Source organism: Bos indicus x Bos taurus, chromosome 17 (genome assembly GCF_003369695.1).
Source record: "Bos indicus x Bos taurus breed Angus x Brahman F1 hybrid chromosome 17, Bos_hybrid_MaternalHap_v2.0, whole genome shotgun sequence".
In the NCBI taxonomy this organism is placed as follows: Eukaryota; Metazoa; Chordata; class Mammalia; order Artiodactyla; family Bovidae; genus Bos; species Bos indicus x Bos taurus.
This window is the reverse complement of record NC_040092.1, coordinates 55,329,912-55,351,095: the sequence shown is the minus strand read 5'-3', so window position 1 is coordinate 55,351,095 and position 21,184 is coordinate 55,329,912. Positions and strand designations below refer to the sequence as shown.

Below are 21,184 nucleotides of genomic sequence, written 5' to 3'. Positions count from 1 at the left end.
GGGGAAGATCCCTTGGAGAAGGAAGCGCCTTCCTACTCCAGAGCGAATCAGACACGACTTAGCAGCTAAACCACCACTGCCACCACCACCTCCTTAACTTACTTTACTAAAAGCAAATGTTAAGCTATTACTTTTTATCTACCATTCTTTCCAAAGATAAAAATTGTGCTCAGTGACTCCCCACCCCATGTTTATAGAAGGGGGAGAGAGCTTTCCTTTTGTTTTTATAATCACGGGAGTCCTTATGAAACTTCTGATGTGGTAACTTTTAAAGAGCTAGAGTTTACCTCGAAACAACATACCAAAGCATGAGCTGGAGTGTTTTCAATCATCCTTAAGATATTTTACACTACAATGTAGGAATCAATGAATTTGAAATGCCAATGAGTTTTATAGATTTCTAGATCATAGGAGTGTGTGAATGTTAAACTCCTGGTTTTGGTGTCTAGATTAAGGTTATATAGAAGGATGTCCTTGTTTATAGGAAATGTACATTAAAACATTCAGGGATGATACGAATGAGGTCAATAACTTACTCTCAAGTAATTCAAGAAAAAGTGAAGTTCTTTATATGTACTTGCAACTTTTAAAGTTTGAGGTCGTTTCAAAAAATTATTGTAAAATAGTGAAGATTGGGTTGTATTCTGTAACTATAAAAGACTAAAGCTGAATGGTTATGTGAGTCCTAAATTGAGTCAGCAATTGGGTATTTTTTTATTTGAGAAGTAATGGAGCATTTTATTAAATTTTTATTATTAAAATTTTATGTTTGGTTTTAGAAAACATTATATCTAGTGATTTTTGCATATTTTGATTTAATACTTTGTTAATTCCTCTATTCTGCTTGAGAGAAAATTTTACCCATGAAGTTTAGGGTAGTTTTTTTATTTAGAAGATTATCTTTAACACGTCTATCATGATAAGTGTAATATGTTTAAATTGGTCCTCAGTGATGAATCCAGATGACACATTTGAAGTATTAATTGATCAGATAGTTGTAAACAAAGGAAGCCTACTAGAGGATGTGGTTCCTCCTATCAATCCTCCCAAAGAAATTGAAGATCCCACTGATGAAAAACCTGATGATTGGGATGAAAGAGCAAAAATCCCTGATGCTTCTGCTGTCAAACCAGAAGACTGGTAAGCAAAGAATTCAGTAGCAAAGCATTGTTTGGCACAAAGTAATAAAATGTAACATACAAGTGACGTTTACAACCAATGAAACATATTCTTTTAAACATCAGAAATACTTATTTTTGACTTTTAAGAGAAATACTTCTCTGAAATGGATTTTTGCACTTCCTACCTTTTAATTATCTTAATTTTCATTTTAATTAATTTTGTTCCCTTTTCATATATATATATAAATATATATAATGTATACTTCCAACATGCATATTTTATTTTGTATTCTTTCAGTGCTGTGGGGAAAAGAATACCATGAGTCTAAAGCAGCAGCGCTTTAATTTCTATTCCCGGTTTGATCTTATGTATGTGTGTGCATATTTTACATAGTTGTGGTCGTTGCAGTTAATGATGAGTTGGCTTTAAATAGCCATATCCTCAGCATCTTATAAAACTATATGGGATGCGCTTGTCTTCCCAGGAGACACTAGTTACATTACATTACATTAAATAATCTGCTTGCGAAGGCAAAAGACGCAAGAGACAGAAATTCGACCCCTGGATTGGGACGATGCTCTGGAGAAGGAAATAGCGACCCACTCCAGTCTTCTGCCTGGGAAATCCCCTGGACAGAGGAGCCTGGTGGGCTCCAGTCCGTGTAGTTGCAGCAGAGTCAGACATGGTGAGCACACGTGCAGCAGCAGCAGGACGCAAACACCGCCTTTCACGCTGGGGCTTGTCATAATTGTTTTAGTAGACAGCCGAAGTTTTAAATTTTTATGAAGTCCGGTTTGTCAGTATTTGATAATTCATGGTTTTTGCATCTTCCTAAGATATTATGCCTAAATGTGACAAAGATTTTTTGTTTTCTAGACAAATAATTTTGACTAAAACTCTGTTTGAAGTTTGTTATTACATGTAGTGTGAGATATAAATCAAGATTAATTTTCAAAAATATGGATGTCTGATTGTTCTACTCTTGGCATCCATTTGATGTCCATATTGATATCCCCTCTTTCTTTTCTGCATCAGGTTTTTTCTTGATACGTTTAGCTACAGGTTTATCAATTTTATTGAGCTGTTTGGAGGACGGGCTTTGGTTTTAGTTTCTGTTGGCATTTTTTCTATTCTTACTTTGGACTTAATTTGCTTCCCTTTTCTGCTTTTTTAAGGTAGAAAATAATTTCGGATAGAAGCAGCTATAAATTTTCTCTCAGCACTGCTTTTACTATGTTCCACAAATATCTACTATTTCTGAGAACATTCATTCATACTGTTTTATAATTTCCCTAGTGATTTCTTTTTTGATTCACATATTTTTTAAAGTGTTACTTTGTTGTCAATTATTTATGGATTTTCCAGATATAATTTTCACTTTAACTCCCAATATAATTCTGTTATTGTCAGAAAACATTTACAAATGTCACTTACATCAGCTTGGTTGCTAGTGTTGTTCTAAAGCCTTTGTATTCCTAATGGTTTTCAGCCTGTTCTCTTATTAGGAAGAGAAAATAAGTCTTCAGCTATGATTGTAGCTCTGTCTTTATCTCCTTTGAGTTCTATTTGTTTTGTTTTGTGTAATTTGAAGGTCTAGATCACTAGATCAATTCACAGTGTTTCATGACCTCTTGAGGAACTGAGCTTTTTATTATTATGAACTGTTCTTCTTTATTAATTCATAATTACTCTGTCTTGGAATCTACTTGGTCTGATACTAGATCAGCACTCCCATTTCTTTTAATCATAGTTCCACTGAATATTATTTTCCATTATTTACCTGTAACCTGTATGTTGTTGTTATTCAGTTGCTAAGTTGTATCTGACTCTTTGTGACCCCATGGACTGTGGCATGCCAGGCTTCCGGGTCCTTCACTATCCCCCGGAGTTTGCCCAAACTCACGTCCATTGAGTCGATGATGCCATCCAGCCACCTCATCCTCTGACACCCCCTTCTCCTCCTGCCTTTCCGTCTTTCTCAACATCAGGGTCTTTTCCAGTGAGTCGGCTCTTCACATCAGGTGGCCAAAATATTGGAGCTTCAGCATCAGTCCTTCCAATGATATTCAGGGTTGATTTCCTTTAGAATGGATGGGTTTGATCTCCTTGCTATTCAAGGGACTCTGAACTATCTTCTCCAACACCACAGTTCAAAAGCATCAATTCTTCGGCGCTCAGCTTTCTTTATGGTTCAGCTCTCACATCCATACATGACTACTGGAAAAACCATAGTTTTGACTATGTAGGCAAAGTCATGTCTCTGCTTTTTAATATGCTGTCTAGGTTGGTCATGGCTTTTCTTCCAAGGAGCAAGCATCTTTTAATTTCATGGCTACAGTCACTGTCCATGGTGATTTCAGAACCCAAGAAAAGAAAACTTGCCACTGTTTCCACTTTTCCCCTACCTATTTGCCATGAAGTGATGGGACTGGATGCCTTGATCTTAGTTTTTTGAATGTTGAGTTTCAAGCCAGCTTTTTCACTCTCCTCTTTTATCCTCATCAAGAGGCTCTTTAGTTCCTCTTTGCTTTCTGCCATTAAAGTATCATCTGCATGTCTTAGGTTGCTGTTATTTCTCCTGTAATCTTGATTCCAGCTTGTGATTCTTCCAGTATGGCATTTCACATGATGTATTCTGCATATCAGTTAAATAAACAGGGTGACAATATACAGCCTTTGATGTACTCTTTTCCCAATTTTGAACCAGTCCATTGTTCCATGTCCAGTTCTACTTCTTGACCTGCAAAGAGGTTTCTGAGGAGGCAGGTAAAGTGGTCTGGTATTGCCATCTCTTTCAGAATTTTCCACAGATTGTTGTGATCCACACAGTCAAAGGCTTTAGCATAGTCACTGAAGTGGAAGTAGAAGGTTTTCTGGAGCTCTCCTGCTTTTTCTGTGATTCAGTGGATGTTGGCAGTTTGATTTCTGGTTCCTTTGCTTTTTATAAATCCAGTTGGTACATCTGGAAGTTTTCGATTCATGTATTGTATAGCCTACCTTGAAGGATTTTGAGCATTACCTGTATATGCCTTTATTTTTCAGGTAATTTTCTTGTAGTCAACTGCATTTGGGTCTTGCCTTTTAATTGGAATGTTTTAAATCATCTACATTTAATGCAGTTATTGATACACTTAGATATAAACCTGCTGTCTTGCTGTTTGTTTTCTCTTTGTCCCATATAGTTTGTGGCTTTTTATAAAATTTTTTTCCTGACTATCTTTGAATTGAGTTAGTTTTTTGAGCCTTCTGTTTTTTCTTTCTATTGGCCTTCTGGCTTTTCCTCTGTAGTCTGTTGTTTTACTGGTTGCTCTAGGTTTTGCAGTGCACGTCTTAAACGTATTTCAGTCTCAGTTCAGTCACTCAGTTGTGTCCGACTCTTTACGACCCCATGAACCGCAGCACGCCAGGCCTCCCTGTCCATCACCAACTCCCGGAGTCCACCCAAACCCATGTCCATCGAGTCGGTGATGCCATCCAGCCATCTCATTCTCTGTCGTCCCCTTCTTCTCCTGCCCTCAATCTTTCCCAGCATCAGGGTCTTTTCCAATGAGTCAGCTCTTCACATCAGGTGGCCAAAGTATTGGAGATCTCCAGTAGCATATTGGGCACCTACTAACCTGGGGAGTTCCTCTTTCAGTATCCTATCATTTTGCCTTTTCATACTGTTCATGGGATTCTCAAGGCAAGAATACTGAAGTGTTTGCCATTCCTTTCTCCAGTGGACCACATTCTGTCAGACCTCTCCACCATGACCCCCCCCCCTCCCGTCTTGGGTGGCCCCACACGGCATGGCTTAGTTTCATTGAGTTAGACAAGGCTGTGGTCCATGCGATCAGATTGGTTAGTTGTCTGTGATTGTGGTTTCTGCCCTCTGATGCCCTCTCTCAGCGCCTCCCGTCTTACTTGGGTTTCTCTTACCTTGGACATGGGGTATCTCTTCACGGCTGCTCCAGCAAAGCGCAGCCGCTGCTCATTACCCTGGATGCAGGCAGCTGCGAGGGTGCACAAGCACGGCCAAGAGGAGCTACCCCACGTCAGCCTACTCTCAAGTAATGTTATACTGCTAATGGGTAACACTTGGCCACTATTTCTCTAAGTATTTGTGTATGCCTCCCCATCTCTTTTGAGGAGATGCCACTGAAAAATGTGTTAGACTGCTTTACGGTTGTTAAACAAGTCACTGAGGATCTATTCATTGTTGTAGACCAGTTTTGCTCTGTGTACCTCACTTGGGAAAGTGTCTATTCCTCTTCAAGTTCTTGTTGTTTGTAAGCATTGAGGTTACCACCTATTGAAAGCACAGAATGTTGCTCCTGGAAAACCAAGTGTTACCTTGTTAACTTTTGTAAATAAAGAGGGATACTGGTTAGCAATGAAAATGTCTTTACCTTCAGGAAAATAGTATAAGAGGGAAGTAACTTGTGCAAAATAGGAATAACAGTACCTTTAAAAAAAAGTAGTCACTTACCAGTGTATCACTTCCATGAATTCATGGTGTCAGAAAAGATAGGACTATATTCGTATGTGTGTAGTTTCTAACTGCTTCGTATTTGTCTGCCTATAAAGAGTAAGGATGGGACATAGGTTTGCCCTTAAAGAGAAAAACTGTATATACCAGTCTCATTATGATGGGTGAAATCTGTGAGAATTTGTTTTATAAAGTACTAAAAGACCCTTAAATTTTAAACTCAGGTTACTCTGAGCCCTAAGAGACCTTCAGATAATATTGATATCAGGAAAGTACAAGTCTTGCCATGTGTACAGTTGATTATTTCAGTTTTGTTACTCAGTCTTCACATATATAAATTATTTCAGTCTATTATTCAAGTTTTGTTTGGAAAAGCATAATGTAAATTCTAGATAAAATTCCTGCTTTTCTGAAAGATGAAAATTATATTAGTAATTCTATTCTGTACTTACTGTGACTATGTTTATATACTTTGGAGCTTACTTTCTAAATGTTATTTTTTAAATGAAAATATAAAAATTACCAGAATATGGGGAGTTAAAAAAGATAATATTGGAGTAGGGAAGACCTTTCCAAATACAGCATAAAATTGAAGGATCATAAAGGAAAATATTAATAAATTTCAGCTACATGAAAATAAATTATTTTTCTGTGACAAAAAAACCCACCATAAACTACATAAAAATGCATGAGAAACTGGAAAAAATTTTTAATTCATATAGTTGACAACTAATTTCTTACTAATTTCTAATATATTCCAGGATATTAATTGTAGCATTATTTGTTATAGTAAGTTTTGGGAAACACTAAATATCCTAGAGAATAGATAAATTATTATTTATTCACAAAGTAGAAAACTATGAAACTGTTAAGAATAAAGCAGATATATATTTATATAAAACAGAGCTCCTAGAACAGTCTTGACATGTATTAGTCTTTCTGTATATATTTATTGATGAATGGTTTCTTTTTAATTTTAATAATATATTTTATTTAACTCAATAGAGCCAAAATATTATTACTTCAACAAATAATATAAAAAGATGAATGAGTTTTTAAGTGAACTAAAACAAAGTCTAACATACTCTGTAGTTCAGTTCAGTTCAGTCGCTCAGTCATGTCTAACCCTTTGTGACCCCATGAATCGCAGCACGCCAGGCCTCCCTGTCCATCACCAACCCCCGGAGTTCACCCAAACTCATGTCCATTGAGTCAGTGATGCCATCCAGCCATCTCATCCTCTGTCGTCTCCTTCTTCTCCCACCTTCAATCTTTCCCAGCATCAGGGTCTTTTTAACTGAGTCAGCTCTTTGCATCAGGTGGCCAAAGTAGTGGAGTTTCACCTTCAACATCAGTCCTTCCAGCACTGATCTTTAGGATGGACTGGTTGGATCTCCTTGCATTCCAAGGGACTCTCAAGAGTCTTCTCCAACACCACAGTTCAAAGGCATCAATTCTTCGGTGCTCAGCTTTCATTATAGTCCAACTCTCACGTGCATACATGACTACCTTACATGACTCTTCTCTCTCCTTGCTATTCTTTGGAACTCTGCATTTAAATAGGCATACCTTTCCTTTACTCCTTTGCTTTTTGCTTCGCTTCTCTTCACAGTTATTTGTAAGGCCTCCTCAGACAGCCATTTTGCTTTTTTGCATTTCTTTTTCTTGGGGGTGGTCTTGATCCCTGCCTCCTGTACAATGTCAGGAACCTTCGTCAATCAGGCACTTTGTCTATCAGATCTAGTCCCTTAAATCTATTTGTCACTTCCACTGTATAATCCTAAGGGATTTGATTTAGGTCATACCTGAATGGTCTAGTGGTTTTCCCTACTTTCTTCAATTTAAATCTGAATTTGGCAATAAGGAGTTCATGATCAGAGCCACAGTCAGCTCCTGGTCTTGTTTTTGCTGACTGTAGAGAGCTTCTCCATCTTTGGCTGCAAAGAATATAATCAATCTGATTTCAGTGTTGACCATCTGGTGATGTCCATGTGTAGAGTCTTCTCTTGTGTTGTTGGAAGAGGGTGTTTGCTATGATCAGTGCATTCTCTTGGCAAATGCACTGCTTCATTCTGTATTCCAAGGCCAAATTTGCCTGTTACTCCAGGTGTTTCTTGACTTCGTACTTTTGCATTCCAGTCCCCTATAATGATAAAGACATCTTTTTTGGGTGTTAGTTCTAAAAGGTCTTGTAGGTCTTCATAGAACCATTTAACTTCAGTTTCTTCAGCATTACTGGTCGGGGCATAGACTTGGATTACCATGATATTGAATGGTTTGCCTTAGAAACGAACACAGATCATTCTGTCGTTTTTGAGATTGCATCCAAGTAACTGCATTTCGGACTCTCTTGTTGACTGTGATGGCTACTCCATTTCTTCTAAGGGATTCTTGCCCACAGTAGTAGATATAATGGTCATCTGAGTTAAATTCACTCATTCCAGTCCATTTTAGTTTACTGATTCCTAAAATGTTGACGTTCACTCTTGCCACCACAGTTAAAAAGCATCAGTTCTTCGGTGCTCAGCTTTCTTTATAGTCCAACCCTCACATGCATACATGACCACTGGAAAAACCATAGTCTTGACTAGACGACCTTTGTTGGCAAAGTAATGTCTCTGCTTTTTAATAGGCTGTCTAGGTTGGTCATAACTTTCCTTCCAAGGAGTTAGTGTCTTTTTATTTCATGGCTGCAATCACCATCTGCAGTGATTTTGGAGCCCCCCAAAATAAAGTCTGACACTGTTTCTACTGTTTCTCCATCTATTTGCCATGAAGTAATGGGACTGGGTGCCATGGTCTTAGTTTTCTGAATGTTGAGCTTTAAGCCAACTTTTTCACTCTCCTCTTTCACTTTCATCAAGTGGCTCTTTAGTTCCTCTTCACTTTCTGCCATAAGGGTGGTGTCATCTGCATATCTGAGGTTATTGATATTTCTCCCAGCAATCTTGATTCCAGCTTGTGCTTCTTCCAGCCCAGCATTTCTCATGATGTACTCTGCATAGAAGTTAAATAAGCAGGGTGACAATATACAGCCTTGACGTACTCCTTTTCCTATTTGGAACCAGTCTGTTGTTTAATGTCCAGTTCTAACTGTTGCTTCCTGACCTGCATACAGATTTCTCAAGAGGCAGGTCAGGTGGTCTGGTATTGCCATCTCTATAAGAATTTTCCACAGTTTATTGTGATCCACACTGTCAAAGGCTTTGGCATAGACAATAAAGAGAAATAGATGTTTTTCTGAAACTCTTCTTGCTTTTTTGATGATCCAGCGGATGTTGGCAATTTGATCTCTGGTTCCTCTGCCTTTTCTAAAACCAGCTTGACCATCTAGAAGTTCACAGTTCACATGTTGTTAAAGCCTGGCTTGGAGAATTTTGAGCATTACTTTACTAGCGTATGAGATGAGTGCAATTGTACGGTAGTTTGAGCATTCTTTGGCATTGCCTTTCTTAGGGATTGGAATGCAAACTGACCTTTTCCAGTCCTGTGGCCACTGCTGAGTTTTCCAAATTTGCTAGCGTATTGACTGCAGCACTTTCATGGCATCATCTTTTAGGATTTGAAATAGCTCAACTGGAATTCCATCACCTCCACTAGCTTTGTTCATAGTGATGCTTCCTAAGGCCCGCTTGACTTAACATTTCAGATGTCTGGCTCTAGGTGAGCGATCACACCATGGTGATTATCTGGGTCATGAAGATCTTTTTTGTGTAGTTCTTCTGTGTATTCTTGCCATCTCTTCTTAATATCTTCTGCTTCTGTTAGTTCCCTGCCATTTCTGTCCTTTATTGCGCCCATCTTTGCATGAAATGTTCCCTTGGTATCTCTAATTTTCTTAAAGAGATCTCTAGTCTTTCCCATTCTATTGTTTACCTCTATTTCTTTCCACTTATCACTGAGGAAGGCTTTCTTATCTCTCCTTGCTATTCTTTGGAATTCTGCATTCAAATAGGTATATCTTTCCTTTTCTCCTTTACTTTTTGCTTCTCTTCTTTTCACAGAGGTAGGAAGTGCCTATTGGTACCTTCTGAATTCTGTAACTTGAATTTTTAACTGTTTGAATAATTAGTAATTAGCATAAAATACTGTATTTACAGGGATGAAAGTGAACCTCCCCAAATAGTAGATTCAAGTGCTGTTAAACCTGATGGCTGGCTTGATAATGAACCGGAATTTATTCCTGATCCTAATGCTGAGAAACCCTTTGACTGGTAAGCATTCTTCACCTTCAGATGTCAGTTTCTTGTTTCTTCCATGTTCTTTCATTACCATTGATATGACTGACAAGAGAGTCTTGAGGTTACTCCATGTGCTTTGTTCTGATACCCTAAGGAATGAAGACATGGATGGAGAATGGGAGGCACCTCATATTTCTAACCCAGCATGTCGGATTGGGTGTGGTGAATGGAGCCCTCCCATGATAGATAACCCGAAATACAAAGGAATATGGAGACCGCCAATGATAGATAACCCTAACTACCAGGTAATAACCACTTATTCCCGTCCCACAGTAAACTTTTTAAAATTCTGTGCAGATTTCTGTTATACAGCTAGTTATTAATAATGTTAACTTGAGGAAATTTGATTTGTAATAATGTGCCTTAGCTATCTGAAGTCAAAGAAAATAGACTCCAACCAATTTATGTTTAAAAAGTAAAGTGGGGCTTGCTTCCCTGGTGGCTCAGTGGTAAAGAATCTGCCTGCCAGTGCAGGAGACACAGGTTTGATCCCTGGTTAGGGAAGATCTCACAAGCTGGGGAGCAGCTAAGCCTGTATGCCACAACTGCCGAGCCTGTGCGCTACAGCCCGGGAACCACGACTGCTAAAGCCTGTGTGCCCAGGAGCCCGTGCTCTGCAACAGGAGAGGCCACCACAGTGTTGTCTCCACTCTGCACTCCGCAACTAGAGAGTTCTCCCCACTTGCCACATCTAGGGGGAAAGTCAGTGCAGCCACAGAGACCTGACGCAGACAGTAAATAAATAATTTTTTTTTTTAAGTAAAGCATCTTTTAATTTTCTTGGGTAATAAAACTAATAACTAAAGATAAATCACTTCTTACTATTTTCCTTAGTAATCAATTGATCACTTTGGAATATTTTATTTTAGGATTAAGTATAAGAATTGAGTTCTGATCAAGAGGACTCACACTGTACATTTTAGTAATTGAAGTCTGTGCTTAAATAATGTGTTCCTTACTCTCAGGTTTTATTAAAATTAAATTTTTTTTTCCTAATATGAAACAGATTTTTTTGAGTATACTTAGCTTTTGGGGTAGAAGTCCTTATTATGTTGTCCATTTAATGCTATAGTTTTATCTAATTATTCATTGACATTTTCTAACATTTATTTTATATATATACAGTTATAGACTCTCTTTGCTCACTGTAGTTTTTCTTCATAGAATGACTGTTTTGGTAACTTTTTTGTTTGAGATCTATCTTTCCTTCATTAGACTTTAAACACCATGATGCAGGGACCATGTCTGCCTTGATTATCACAGCAGAGCATATGGCATAGTGCCTGGCACAGAATAGTCGTAGGTGATGGCAGAATGAGTCAGTGAGTGAACACATTGTCCAGTTTATTTGAGTTGGTTGACTTTAATCATTTAAGACTTAATGGAAGTTCTCTGTTGAATAATTGTTCTGTGATTCAACCATGAGTGATTATTGATGCCCATCGTAAGTGTATGTTAAAAGACATGGTTCCATTTTTGCCATATAGTAATCTCTTTGATTTGAGCAATTTTAATGATATCGTGCCTTGAGTATCTTTACTAAATGTAAAAAAAGAAACTCATCTAATGTAGTATCAGTTGTGAAATTTCATTACTCAATTTTCTGTGGGATTTTTCACTCTGCCTCTTTTTTTTTTGCTGAGTTTAAAGTCAGTATTATTCATAGGTAACATCATGTATAGGATAAGAGGAAACAAGATTTTATTTCTAGTGAATTATCAGTTAAAGTTTTCTTTTTCCCAGTTAGTATTGCTAATTTCATTCAACAGCAACTGCTTCTTGAGTAACACTTATAATGAAATTATTGTTTGAAAATGTATTTAAATTATTTTTTTTCCAGGGTATCTGGAGTCCTCGAAAAATTCCTAATCCAGATTATTTTGAAGACAATCACCCATTTCTTCTGACTTCTTTCCGTGCTCTTGGTTTAGAGCTTTGGTCCATGACCTCTGATATCTACTTTGATAATTTTATTATCTGTTCAGAAAAGGAAGTAGCAGACCGCTGGGCTGCAGATGGTTGGGGAGTGAAGATACTGATAGAAAATGCTAATGAGGTACACAGTATTTTAGCATATGATAATAATAGGGTATAGTCCTGGTTATAGGTTATACATATGGCCTTTTGATGAGTAAATAGGTACAATAATTACTAAATGATGATGAAACATATTTAAATCTATGTAGACAGAATATGAGCTTCACCAAATTATGATATAACTTCATTATAAACTATATAGTGAATTATACATATATGTAAGTCTTCATTTCATTTATTAGATTATGATAACATAAATGGATTGAATGCCTTTTGATGTTTATAGAAATGAGATGGTTATTACTGCTGTTAGAAATGAGACTTAATATCTTGTCACCTTATCAGTTTAAGGCCCAAGTGGGAACAGAAATCTAAATCTTTATTCATTTTAACTACTTTTCACTTAGGAGTACAGAAATTTTTAAAATTTAATTATTATGTTCTAGATTTTTCCCCCAAATCTTAACACTACTTAGGAAAGCTTAAGCTAAATATTTCAACACAGTACATCTTGGAGAATCTATCTATCTTTAAAACCAATTACCATAAAGAAAAATGTACCTTATATTACGTTTCTTTGAATATTAGCAAAAACCTCAAAAGAGTAAATAAAGGTAAAAGGATTCTCATTTTGAAACTCTTTTAACTAAAACATTTTAATAAGGAAAACAATTTCCTTGCTGAAGGTTGTGTGTGAAATTTGTTAAGAAATAAGAAAAAACATAGCTATTCTTAGGTTGACTTTTTTTTTTTTAGTACTTTAAAAGTACAGAATGAGTTAGAGAATTTACTTCTAAATGAACCAAATAATCCATCCAATGAAGCACAGTACTGTCCTGAAGCTTACCAGAAAAGGAAACTGTCCTAATTCTTGCTGGAGAATTAGCAATATTCACTTGTATAATATAATGTATCTTCTACTACCAAGTGTCAAACTGCAATGCATGTGAATAATTAAAGATTGTTTAAGGGACTTCCCTGGTGGCCTGTGGCTAGGACTCAGCGCTCTCAGTGCAGGGGCCCTGGGTTTGATCTCTGGTTAGGGAAGTAGATCCCACATGTTACAACTAAGAATTGGCATGCCAGATAAACATTTTTTTTTTTAAGATTGTTTAAACTTCACAAAGTATAAAATAGAAAATATTTTTTGTCTTATAAATTTGACTCCTTAGTAGAAAACTACCTAGGTGAAATAACTTTTTTTGTTTTTGTAGGCTATATTTATGAATGAAGGTTTATAAAATCTGAATTGCCTTTTTATGCTTATTTTTTTTTTAGCCTAGTATATTCAAACAATTGATGTCAGCTACTGAACAGCGCCCGTGGCTTTGGTTCATTTACCTCTTGACAGCAGCACTTCCAATAGCATTAATTGGTTCATTTTGTTGGCCAAGAAAAGTAAAGGTAAAGAAAATGAATTTCCTTCAACATTAAAAAAAAAATCTCTTAGTGTTTAGGAGTTCTATAAATGGAGTCAGTGGTTCTTAAAAGTAATAAACTAATTTTCCTATATAAGTTTTTACTGTTCCCCATGTATGATATCAGTTCAGTTCAGTTCAGTTGCTCAGTCATGTCTGACTCTTTCCAAACCCATGGACTGCAGCACGCCAGGCTTCCCTGTCCATCACCATCTCCCAGAGCTTGTTCAAACTCACGTCCATCAAGTCGGTGATGCCATCCAACCATCTCATCCTCTTGTTGTCCCCTTCTCCTTCTGCCTTACAGTCTTTCCCAGCATCAGGGTCTTTTCAGATAAGTCAGTTCTTCGCATCAGGTGACCAAAATATTGGAATTTCAGTTTCAGCATCAGTCCTTACAGTGAATATTCAGGACTGATCTCCTTTAGGATGGATTGGTTTGATCTCCTTGCAGTCCAAGGGACTCTCAAGAGTCTCCAGCACCACAGTTCAAAAGCATCAGTTCTTCAGTGTGTGTGTGATATCCGTCATTGCAAAAAAAGAAAATGTTTTTTTAAAAACAGTGCTTTGCTTTTAGTAAAAATAGCTTGTGTTAAACTACCACAGAAAAAATATGAAGATGTGGCTTTCGAAAAACTGGACATATGTAAACCACAAACAAAGGGAGCACTGGAGCAGGAAGTGAAGGAAGAGAAGGCAGCCCTGGAGAAGCCAGTTGACTTGGAAGAGGAAAAAAAGCAAAGTGATGGTGAAATTGTTGAAAAAGGTAGGACAGTGATGGCGATATATAAAGGGGACCCTGGGCAGAGCTCATTAAGAAATTAAGAGGGAAACACTAGCTGTTGCACTTGTCTGGTGTCAGATTTATACCATCTGAATCCTCAGGAGTGCATGACTGTGGTGAAGAGGAGTACCATCCTTGCCTGGACTGTACCTGAGCAGACATCCAGTGTATGCGTTCTCTCTTCTAGGAAGAAAGAGTTGTCAAAATTGTTCAGTTGCTTCAGAATCTAGCAGCTATCAATCCCATATGTCATAGCTTTTTGCAAGGGTTTTTCTTGCCTCCAGGGATGAGATGGGAGGCACAGATCACAGCTTCTGTGGAAGAGTAATTGGTTTAAGACAGGTGACTGCAGCAACAAAATCCACACCAAGGGCTGCTGTTCATCAGATAGTTTATCATATCAAACCAGTAGTTTAGTCTCTTCAGAGGATTGCTGAATCGTGTGTCCCCTCCTGCTCTCAACTAAACTCCAGAAGATGTTAGACTGAAGACAACTGTGGCTTTTTGGTACCTCTTCAGTGAGACTTCCTTGTATACATCTAGGTAGCAATAAAACTATTGATGTTTGCCAGATGTCCCAAGCCAGGCTCCAGAATGAGCCCTTAATAGTTGATGAAACAGTTGACTTAAAAACCATGCTCTCTCAAAGCACACATGTATATTTATGTATATACATACACACGCATATATTCTTTGGTTTTCATTTCACATAGACTGAATGCTTTAAAATTCTTTAAACCTGCCCCTTTCCTCAGATATGATGATATATTTATTGTTGTTGTTCAGTTGCTCAGTCATGTCCGACTCTTGGTGACCCCATGGACTGCAGCATGCCAGGCTTCCCTGTCCTTCACTATCTCCTAGAGCTTACTCAAACTCATGTCCATTGAGTCGATGATGCCATCCAACCATCTCATCCTCTGTCTTCCTCTTCTCCTCACACCCTCAATCTTTCCCAGCATCAGGGTCTTTTCCAGTGAGTTGTGGTAAAATAATGAGTACTTGTATTTAATTTTCAAAAATGTCTAATGGAAGAAATTGCCTTCATATATTGGAATTTAAATGTACTCCTCCACTTTTAATACTTTTAAGTAGAAAAATTCTAATTCATTGAGTCTTTTGCCTTGAATAAAATCTGTTTAATAAAAAATTCTAGAAGAGGAAGGTGAACCTGAGGAAAAGAGTGAAGAAGAAATTGAAATTATAGAAGGACAAGAAGAAGGCAATAAATCCAATAAGTCTGGATCAGAGGATGAGGTAAGCATCTCTTTAACAGAAAATAAACTAGTTTCTATGTATGATTGTTAGTCTGTAAAAATATTTTAATAAAAATAGTGATCTCATTTGTGAAGAATTTTTTGCCATATTTTCTCCCAGCTTTCTTAAGAGCGTACATATTGGTATAAAATGTATCCATAAGGAAAGCATGAAAAAACTAATTTATATCCTCCTAATGCCAATGAAATAGTATAAATAAGCCTTTGGTTTGCAAAATAGCTACATCTGTTTCAAAACAAAATTTTATTAAAGTGTTTTGTTGAAAGTTGTAATAAGCAGACCAACTGAATATTTAAGAGGTAATTATGCTTATTATAAGGCAGTCGTCTTTATAGACATTGTGAAAACATTCTGTCACATTTATATTTACTGTAAAATTTTAAAGGATTTCATTCATTGGCTAGTGGAGCACTGTGTCTGATAGTGGTGTTTTTCTCAAATCTTTAAGCTCGTTTTTTTCATTAACTTGATATGTCTGCCCTTTTTTCCCACATCCTGATGTATAATAAAACTTTCCACAGTGCCCTTTTTTATAGTCAGTTATGAAATCAGAATCATCCAGGGTATAATTCAGAACCAGAGGTTTCTTTTTTCTTTCTCTTTTTTTTAACCTACTATATACCCCCAAGGAAATGGCAGCCTACTCCAGTGTTCTTGCCTGGAGAATCCCAGGGATGGCGGAGCCTGGTGGGTTGCCGTCTTTGGGGTCGCACAGAGTTGGACACAACTGAAGCGACTTAGCAGCAGCAGCAGCATACTCCCAAAAGCCTGTTTTCTCTACTTCTCTGGCCTTTTGAGAGCTGCATAATCTTAACCCGACAGAGTCACTGTCCCCATCACTCTCGTAGCTTAGAGTCAGGCAGGGTAAATGTCCATGATGCCTGGACTGTTGTGTGTGATGAAACAAACATTCTGTTTTGTCTGCTTGAAGAAATCACCCAAATATCTGTTTTTATTGTTTTAAGTGTTTTCTAAAGCTTATTCTGTACATATGCCTGGTTACTAGTCTTAACTGTCTTGTGAGTTTTTAAATGGGTTTGGGGGATCATTATGAATATCTTTATTGAGAGGGACCTGGGTGAAGAAAGTTTCTTCCAGAACATAGTTTTACATAGTCCTTGTTTCCCTCTGTTATACTTTTAATAATAATACTTGTAGTTATATATGGAACACTTGTTATATTTTGCTTTGTAAAAAAATATTTTGTGTGCCTTTAAAAGCATATTAATTCCATGTTCCAGTCTTTTAATCTTTTATGCATTTGTCAGTGAGCTAAAATAAATCAATTTTTATATAGTATAACCTTGAGAAGTAGTTTTAACTTAATAGTTGATGAAACTTAATAGTTGATGAAACAGTTGACTTAAAAACCATGCTCTCTCAAAGCACACATGTATATTTATGTATATACATACACACATATATATGCTATGATTTTCATTTCATTTTGTATAATACCTCCATTATTTGTTATACAAGTTTAATTTATGTACAGATGATTATTCTGGAAGGATACGAGTTAAAGAATAGAAAAAACCCAAACCATAAGTGTGATGTCTCCCTTTGTTCTCTCCTAATTCTTATCAAATACAGTGTGCCAGAAGTTCTGGGAAAGTCTCTGTAAAAGCAGTGCAGCAGTTCATTATTACAGAGACATTTGATGGTATAGTTAGTGGTTACTATCCACAATGAAAACATTATGCAGCCTTTAATTAACCATGGCATTAGATTAAGTTGGAAATCATGAGATAAAATCATGAATTGAGCTGTTAGCATTATCCCTTGTCAGATGGAGTAACATCTGACAGATGGGGTAACAGGCAGAGTTACTCTAAAAATGCAATCACGGCAAAAGATGAACAAACTGAAACACATCAGTTTATATACACGTTTTGACCGATCATTAATTAGTGTAAAGCATTTGATTAGAAACATGTATTTTAGAAATAAGAAATATTTTATATACTACTGTCTACTTGTTGCCTACTGTCTGAAAATAAACATTTTCATAATGTTTTTTCCTAGATGAAAGAGGCAGATGAGAGCACAGGATCTGGAGATGGGCCAATAAAGTCAGTACGCAAAAGAAGAGTACGGAAGGAGTAACCTGTATTCAAGTATTTTTCACTCCTGAGAGAGCAAGTTGGCATTCTCAAGTCCGTGTGCCAGAACTGCACTTGAGTCAACCTGCACACCCCTTTTCTACTATCTAGCAATGTTATTCTTTCAGACATTTCTTTTAATCTTCTTTTTCAGAAATGAAAAACCTTTGAAGTTACCTGGTCTTTGAATTTAGAATAAAAGAAAAGTGGCACGTTACATATCAGATTTTAAGAGATTTATATCATTAGAGGTTACACAGTTTTCATAGTTTGGAGAAAGTTTTGGTTTCTGCAGAACAAAATAACATGCAGCACGCTGCTTCACTGCTGTGGGACAAGTCAGTTGTTGGAATTTCCCCTAAATGGCTGTACTACAATATACCTGGTAGTTCTACAGTATAAGTGAGAGAGTGTTCTGTTGTACAGAGCTGATTGCAATAAAGTTTCTGTATGGCTGTTTGGTTCTACCAACAATTGAAAGTGTTGTATGTGACCCACGTCTACCCGGTTTGTGTCAAGTTATAGTTATGGTCCATTGTTCACTTTAAAGAGGTGCTTTGTTGACAGGCCAGTCAACAAAACAGAAATGTGTCTTATCATTCATAGAACTGCTGGTTAATAGTGCAGCATATTTACATTTAAATACAGAGATGAAGTTTATCAAAATGAAATGGTGTACAGCTATTTTTCAAGTTGTTATAGTTGTTTTATGCCAGAATGGCTTACCCTATTCACAAGATTGCTTATGCCTACATTGCTCTTAAAAACAAAATTTAAGCATTTTTTCTTTTTTTAAACAATACCTACTTTAATAGGTAAATTATTATTCGGGTCTGATCAGTAAGAGATTCTAGTGGCTGATAGATATTGGTCATCATGTTTTGTATTTTTATCTTTTTTCCGACAAATTCAAATCTATTGTCTTATCCAGATTTAAAGCTCCCTCTATGGTAGACAGACTGTTGCTCCTCTTTTAAAATACCATTGACCCTTGAACAACACAGGTTGGAACTGCATGGTTCCACTTGTATGTGGATTTTTCTGCAATTAATTCTGCAGTACTCCACGGTAGGAAGTTGGTTGAATCCTCCAATGCAGAATCTGCAGATAAAGACGGTCAACTGTGGGACTTGAGCATCTGTGAATTTTGATATCTGTCACAGGTCCTGGAACCAATCTCCCATGGATACCAAGGGATGACTGTAAGTACCAGAAGTTACAGAAGTGCATTATAGTAGAACTGTATTATTCCATTTAACATATCTAAGAATTTTTCATGTTTGGGTGATAAACCCTTTGGAAGGTGATCTAAATCTTTGAGGCCATGAAACTACTTTAATACTACCTTGAGAACTCTATACTAGTTGGGTGATATTTTGCATTCCTTCATGAACATACACATCCCATCATTGGGCTAGCCCCACTAATATATTTAGAGCTCTTGTATAAGGAAAATGAGTTTCTAGCTTCTCCTCTGACTGAAGGAAGGAAGCCAAATAGCTAGTGTAGCCACAATTCACTCCTCATTTCAGAGAGTGAATTGAAAGTGAAAATAAGTGCTTTATTCATTGCTGTGTTCTGAATTTTCTATATATTGGTGGTGGACAATTTTAATACATAGCTAACCATGCTTTGTATTTATTTAATACTAACTAAACCTAACACATCTTGCAAAGACTCCTTTTCTTGCTATGTACTTTAAATGAACTAGACACATTGAATGATTCTAGATGAGAATGTTTTTGAAAGTAAACTGCTACTTCATGAGATATATTTTTATGGGAAACGTCTTGCTTGACAAGTGTCTTATATATGATCTTTTTTCCCCTAAAGATTTATTAAAGCTTTTAATTTCTTGACTGCAGATTCATTTAAACTTTAACATTTGGTTAAATTCCATGAGCTCGCAGTGGTAAAATCTGCGCAACCAGTTTTGCCAGTTCTCTGCTCTTTCCTGTGGGTGTCCCCTCTGTGACTGTACCATTGGCTGATAGGTTTAACCAAAACTTAAAAACGTATGTGCTCCATTCACTCAGTAGACAAAGCATAGAGTTTTCTTTAATAATGAGATCATTTTTTCCTTCTACCACCCCAGTCTGACTTGTTGTTTTAAATGATTTAAGTTTTATCCTTTTCTCTAATAAAGGAGAAAAATTAATATATTTTGCTCTTTGTTTTGGGGGGACTTTTTACCTTGATCAGACTAAAGTAGCTTTCTTTTTCTTGAGATTTTTTTTAAGGTAGCCTTGCTTCCATTGGTCATTCCTCTAGAAAGACACAGACTATTAGAACTAGGAGCTTTTTAGATGCGTCAGTCCACATTTGCAGGAGGCAGAAGATAAAATTCCTTACATGTCAATATTAACTACTAGTAATGAATTTAATGAACCTCAGAAATTTAGAATACTAATTTAGAAAACTAATAGTTTTCAGTGAAAACTATTCAGAATAGTTAAAACATAAATATCTTACTGTAAATTTAAATATACTGTAGGCATCTGTGAAGTTTTTTCTTTTGTCAATTGTGGTTGTTTTTAACTTCAGGATTTAGAGATGAAATGTCAGATGGCTAATGCTGGATAACTCCTTAAGTCTCATGTAAAGAGTTTATTTAAACATATAGTTGACTCATTGGAAAAGACTCTGATGCTGGGAGGGATTGGGAGCAGGAGGAGAAGGGGACGACAGAGGATGAGATGGCTGGATGGCATCACCGACTCGATGGACATGAGTTTGCGTGAACTCCGGAGTTGGTGATGGACGGGAGGCCTGGCGTGCTGCGATTCATGGGGTTGCAAAGAGTTGGACACAACTGAGTGACTGAATAGCATTTCTACATAAATTTTAAGAATATCTTCCCAAATTATAGCTCTCATTGCCATAGTATGGTAGCTGTGAAAAGTTCAGGAAATAAAATTATCTCTAATTGACAGGTCAGATGAAGTAGGTTGATGGGAGAAAAAAATGTGTTTTTGAATATGTTTGGAGTTTGTACAGAGATAAAAATGCATGGAAGGAAGAGCAATGGTAATTTTAGAAAAAGATGGGCAACAGGGTAATTTGTAAATGATCTTTTAACACCTGACATGGTATCATATCACACATTTTATGTTTCTTGAATATAATTTTACATCCTTTGTAAAATTTTGGAGTAATTTAAAGTTTTAATTACTTACTAAGCCATCTATAGATAATATAGAAAATTTAAAACAAGGCAAATACATTATACAGTTGATTACAATGTATTACTTTAGCTTCTGTCATTGCTCCTCAATACCCCTTCATTGTATGGTAAATTAGGTCCTAAGGCCAACATAAAGTCCTAGTTATAGTAAGTATCGTCAAATTTCATTAATCTCTATGATTTAAGTGAAATAGTCTGTAGCTTTTTTTGATAGAGTAGCTAAGAGGCAATTAAGTCAGTCTTCCAATTCTTAACCCTGTCATGTTAGACACATTCTCTTTTCTTTCACAGTTTACAAGTGGTCCTACCAACCACTGCTGCTGCTGCTGCCGCCAAGTCGCTTCAGTCATGTCCGACTCTGTGCGACCCCACAGACGGCAGCCCATCAGGCTCCCCCGTCCCTGGGGTTCTCTAGACAAGAACACTGGAGTGGGTTGCCATTTCCTTCTCCAGTGCATGAAAGTGAAAAGTCAAAGTGAAGTCACTCAGTCGTTTCCGACTCTAGCAACCCCATGGACTGCAGCCCACCAGGCTCCTCCGTCCATGGGAT

General features: G+C 36.9%; 1 protein-coding gene across 2 annotated transcripts in view; it reads left to right on the top strand.

The window, feature by feature from the left end:
- CLGN (calmegin) overlaps positions 1-19,309 on the top strand; it is a 46,737-nt gene extending 27,428 nt beyond the window's left edge. For both annotated transcript variants that reach the window (XM_027567401.1, XM_027567402.1), the window contains exons 8-15: positions 951-1,140; positions 9,691-9,804; positions 9,926-10,076; positions 11,672-11,887; positions 13,147-13,272; positions 13,893-14,052; positions 15,227-15,327; positions 17,374-19,309. In XM_027567401.1, coding sequence (XP_027423202.1) covers positions 951-1,140; positions 9,691-9,804; positions 9,926-10,076; positions 11,672-11,887; positions 13,147-13,272; positions 13,893-14,052; positions 15,227-15,327; positions 17,374-17,454 — 1,139 coding nt within the window. In that variant the 3' untranslated portion in view covers positions 17,455-19,309. The remainder of the gene's footprint in view (positions 1-950; positions 1,141-9,690; positions 9,805-9,925; positions 10,077-11,671; positions 11,888-13,146; positions 13,273-13,892; positions 14,053-15,226; positions 15,328-17,373) is intronic.
- The last annotated feature ends 1,875 nt before the right edge of the window (positions 19,310-21,184 follow it).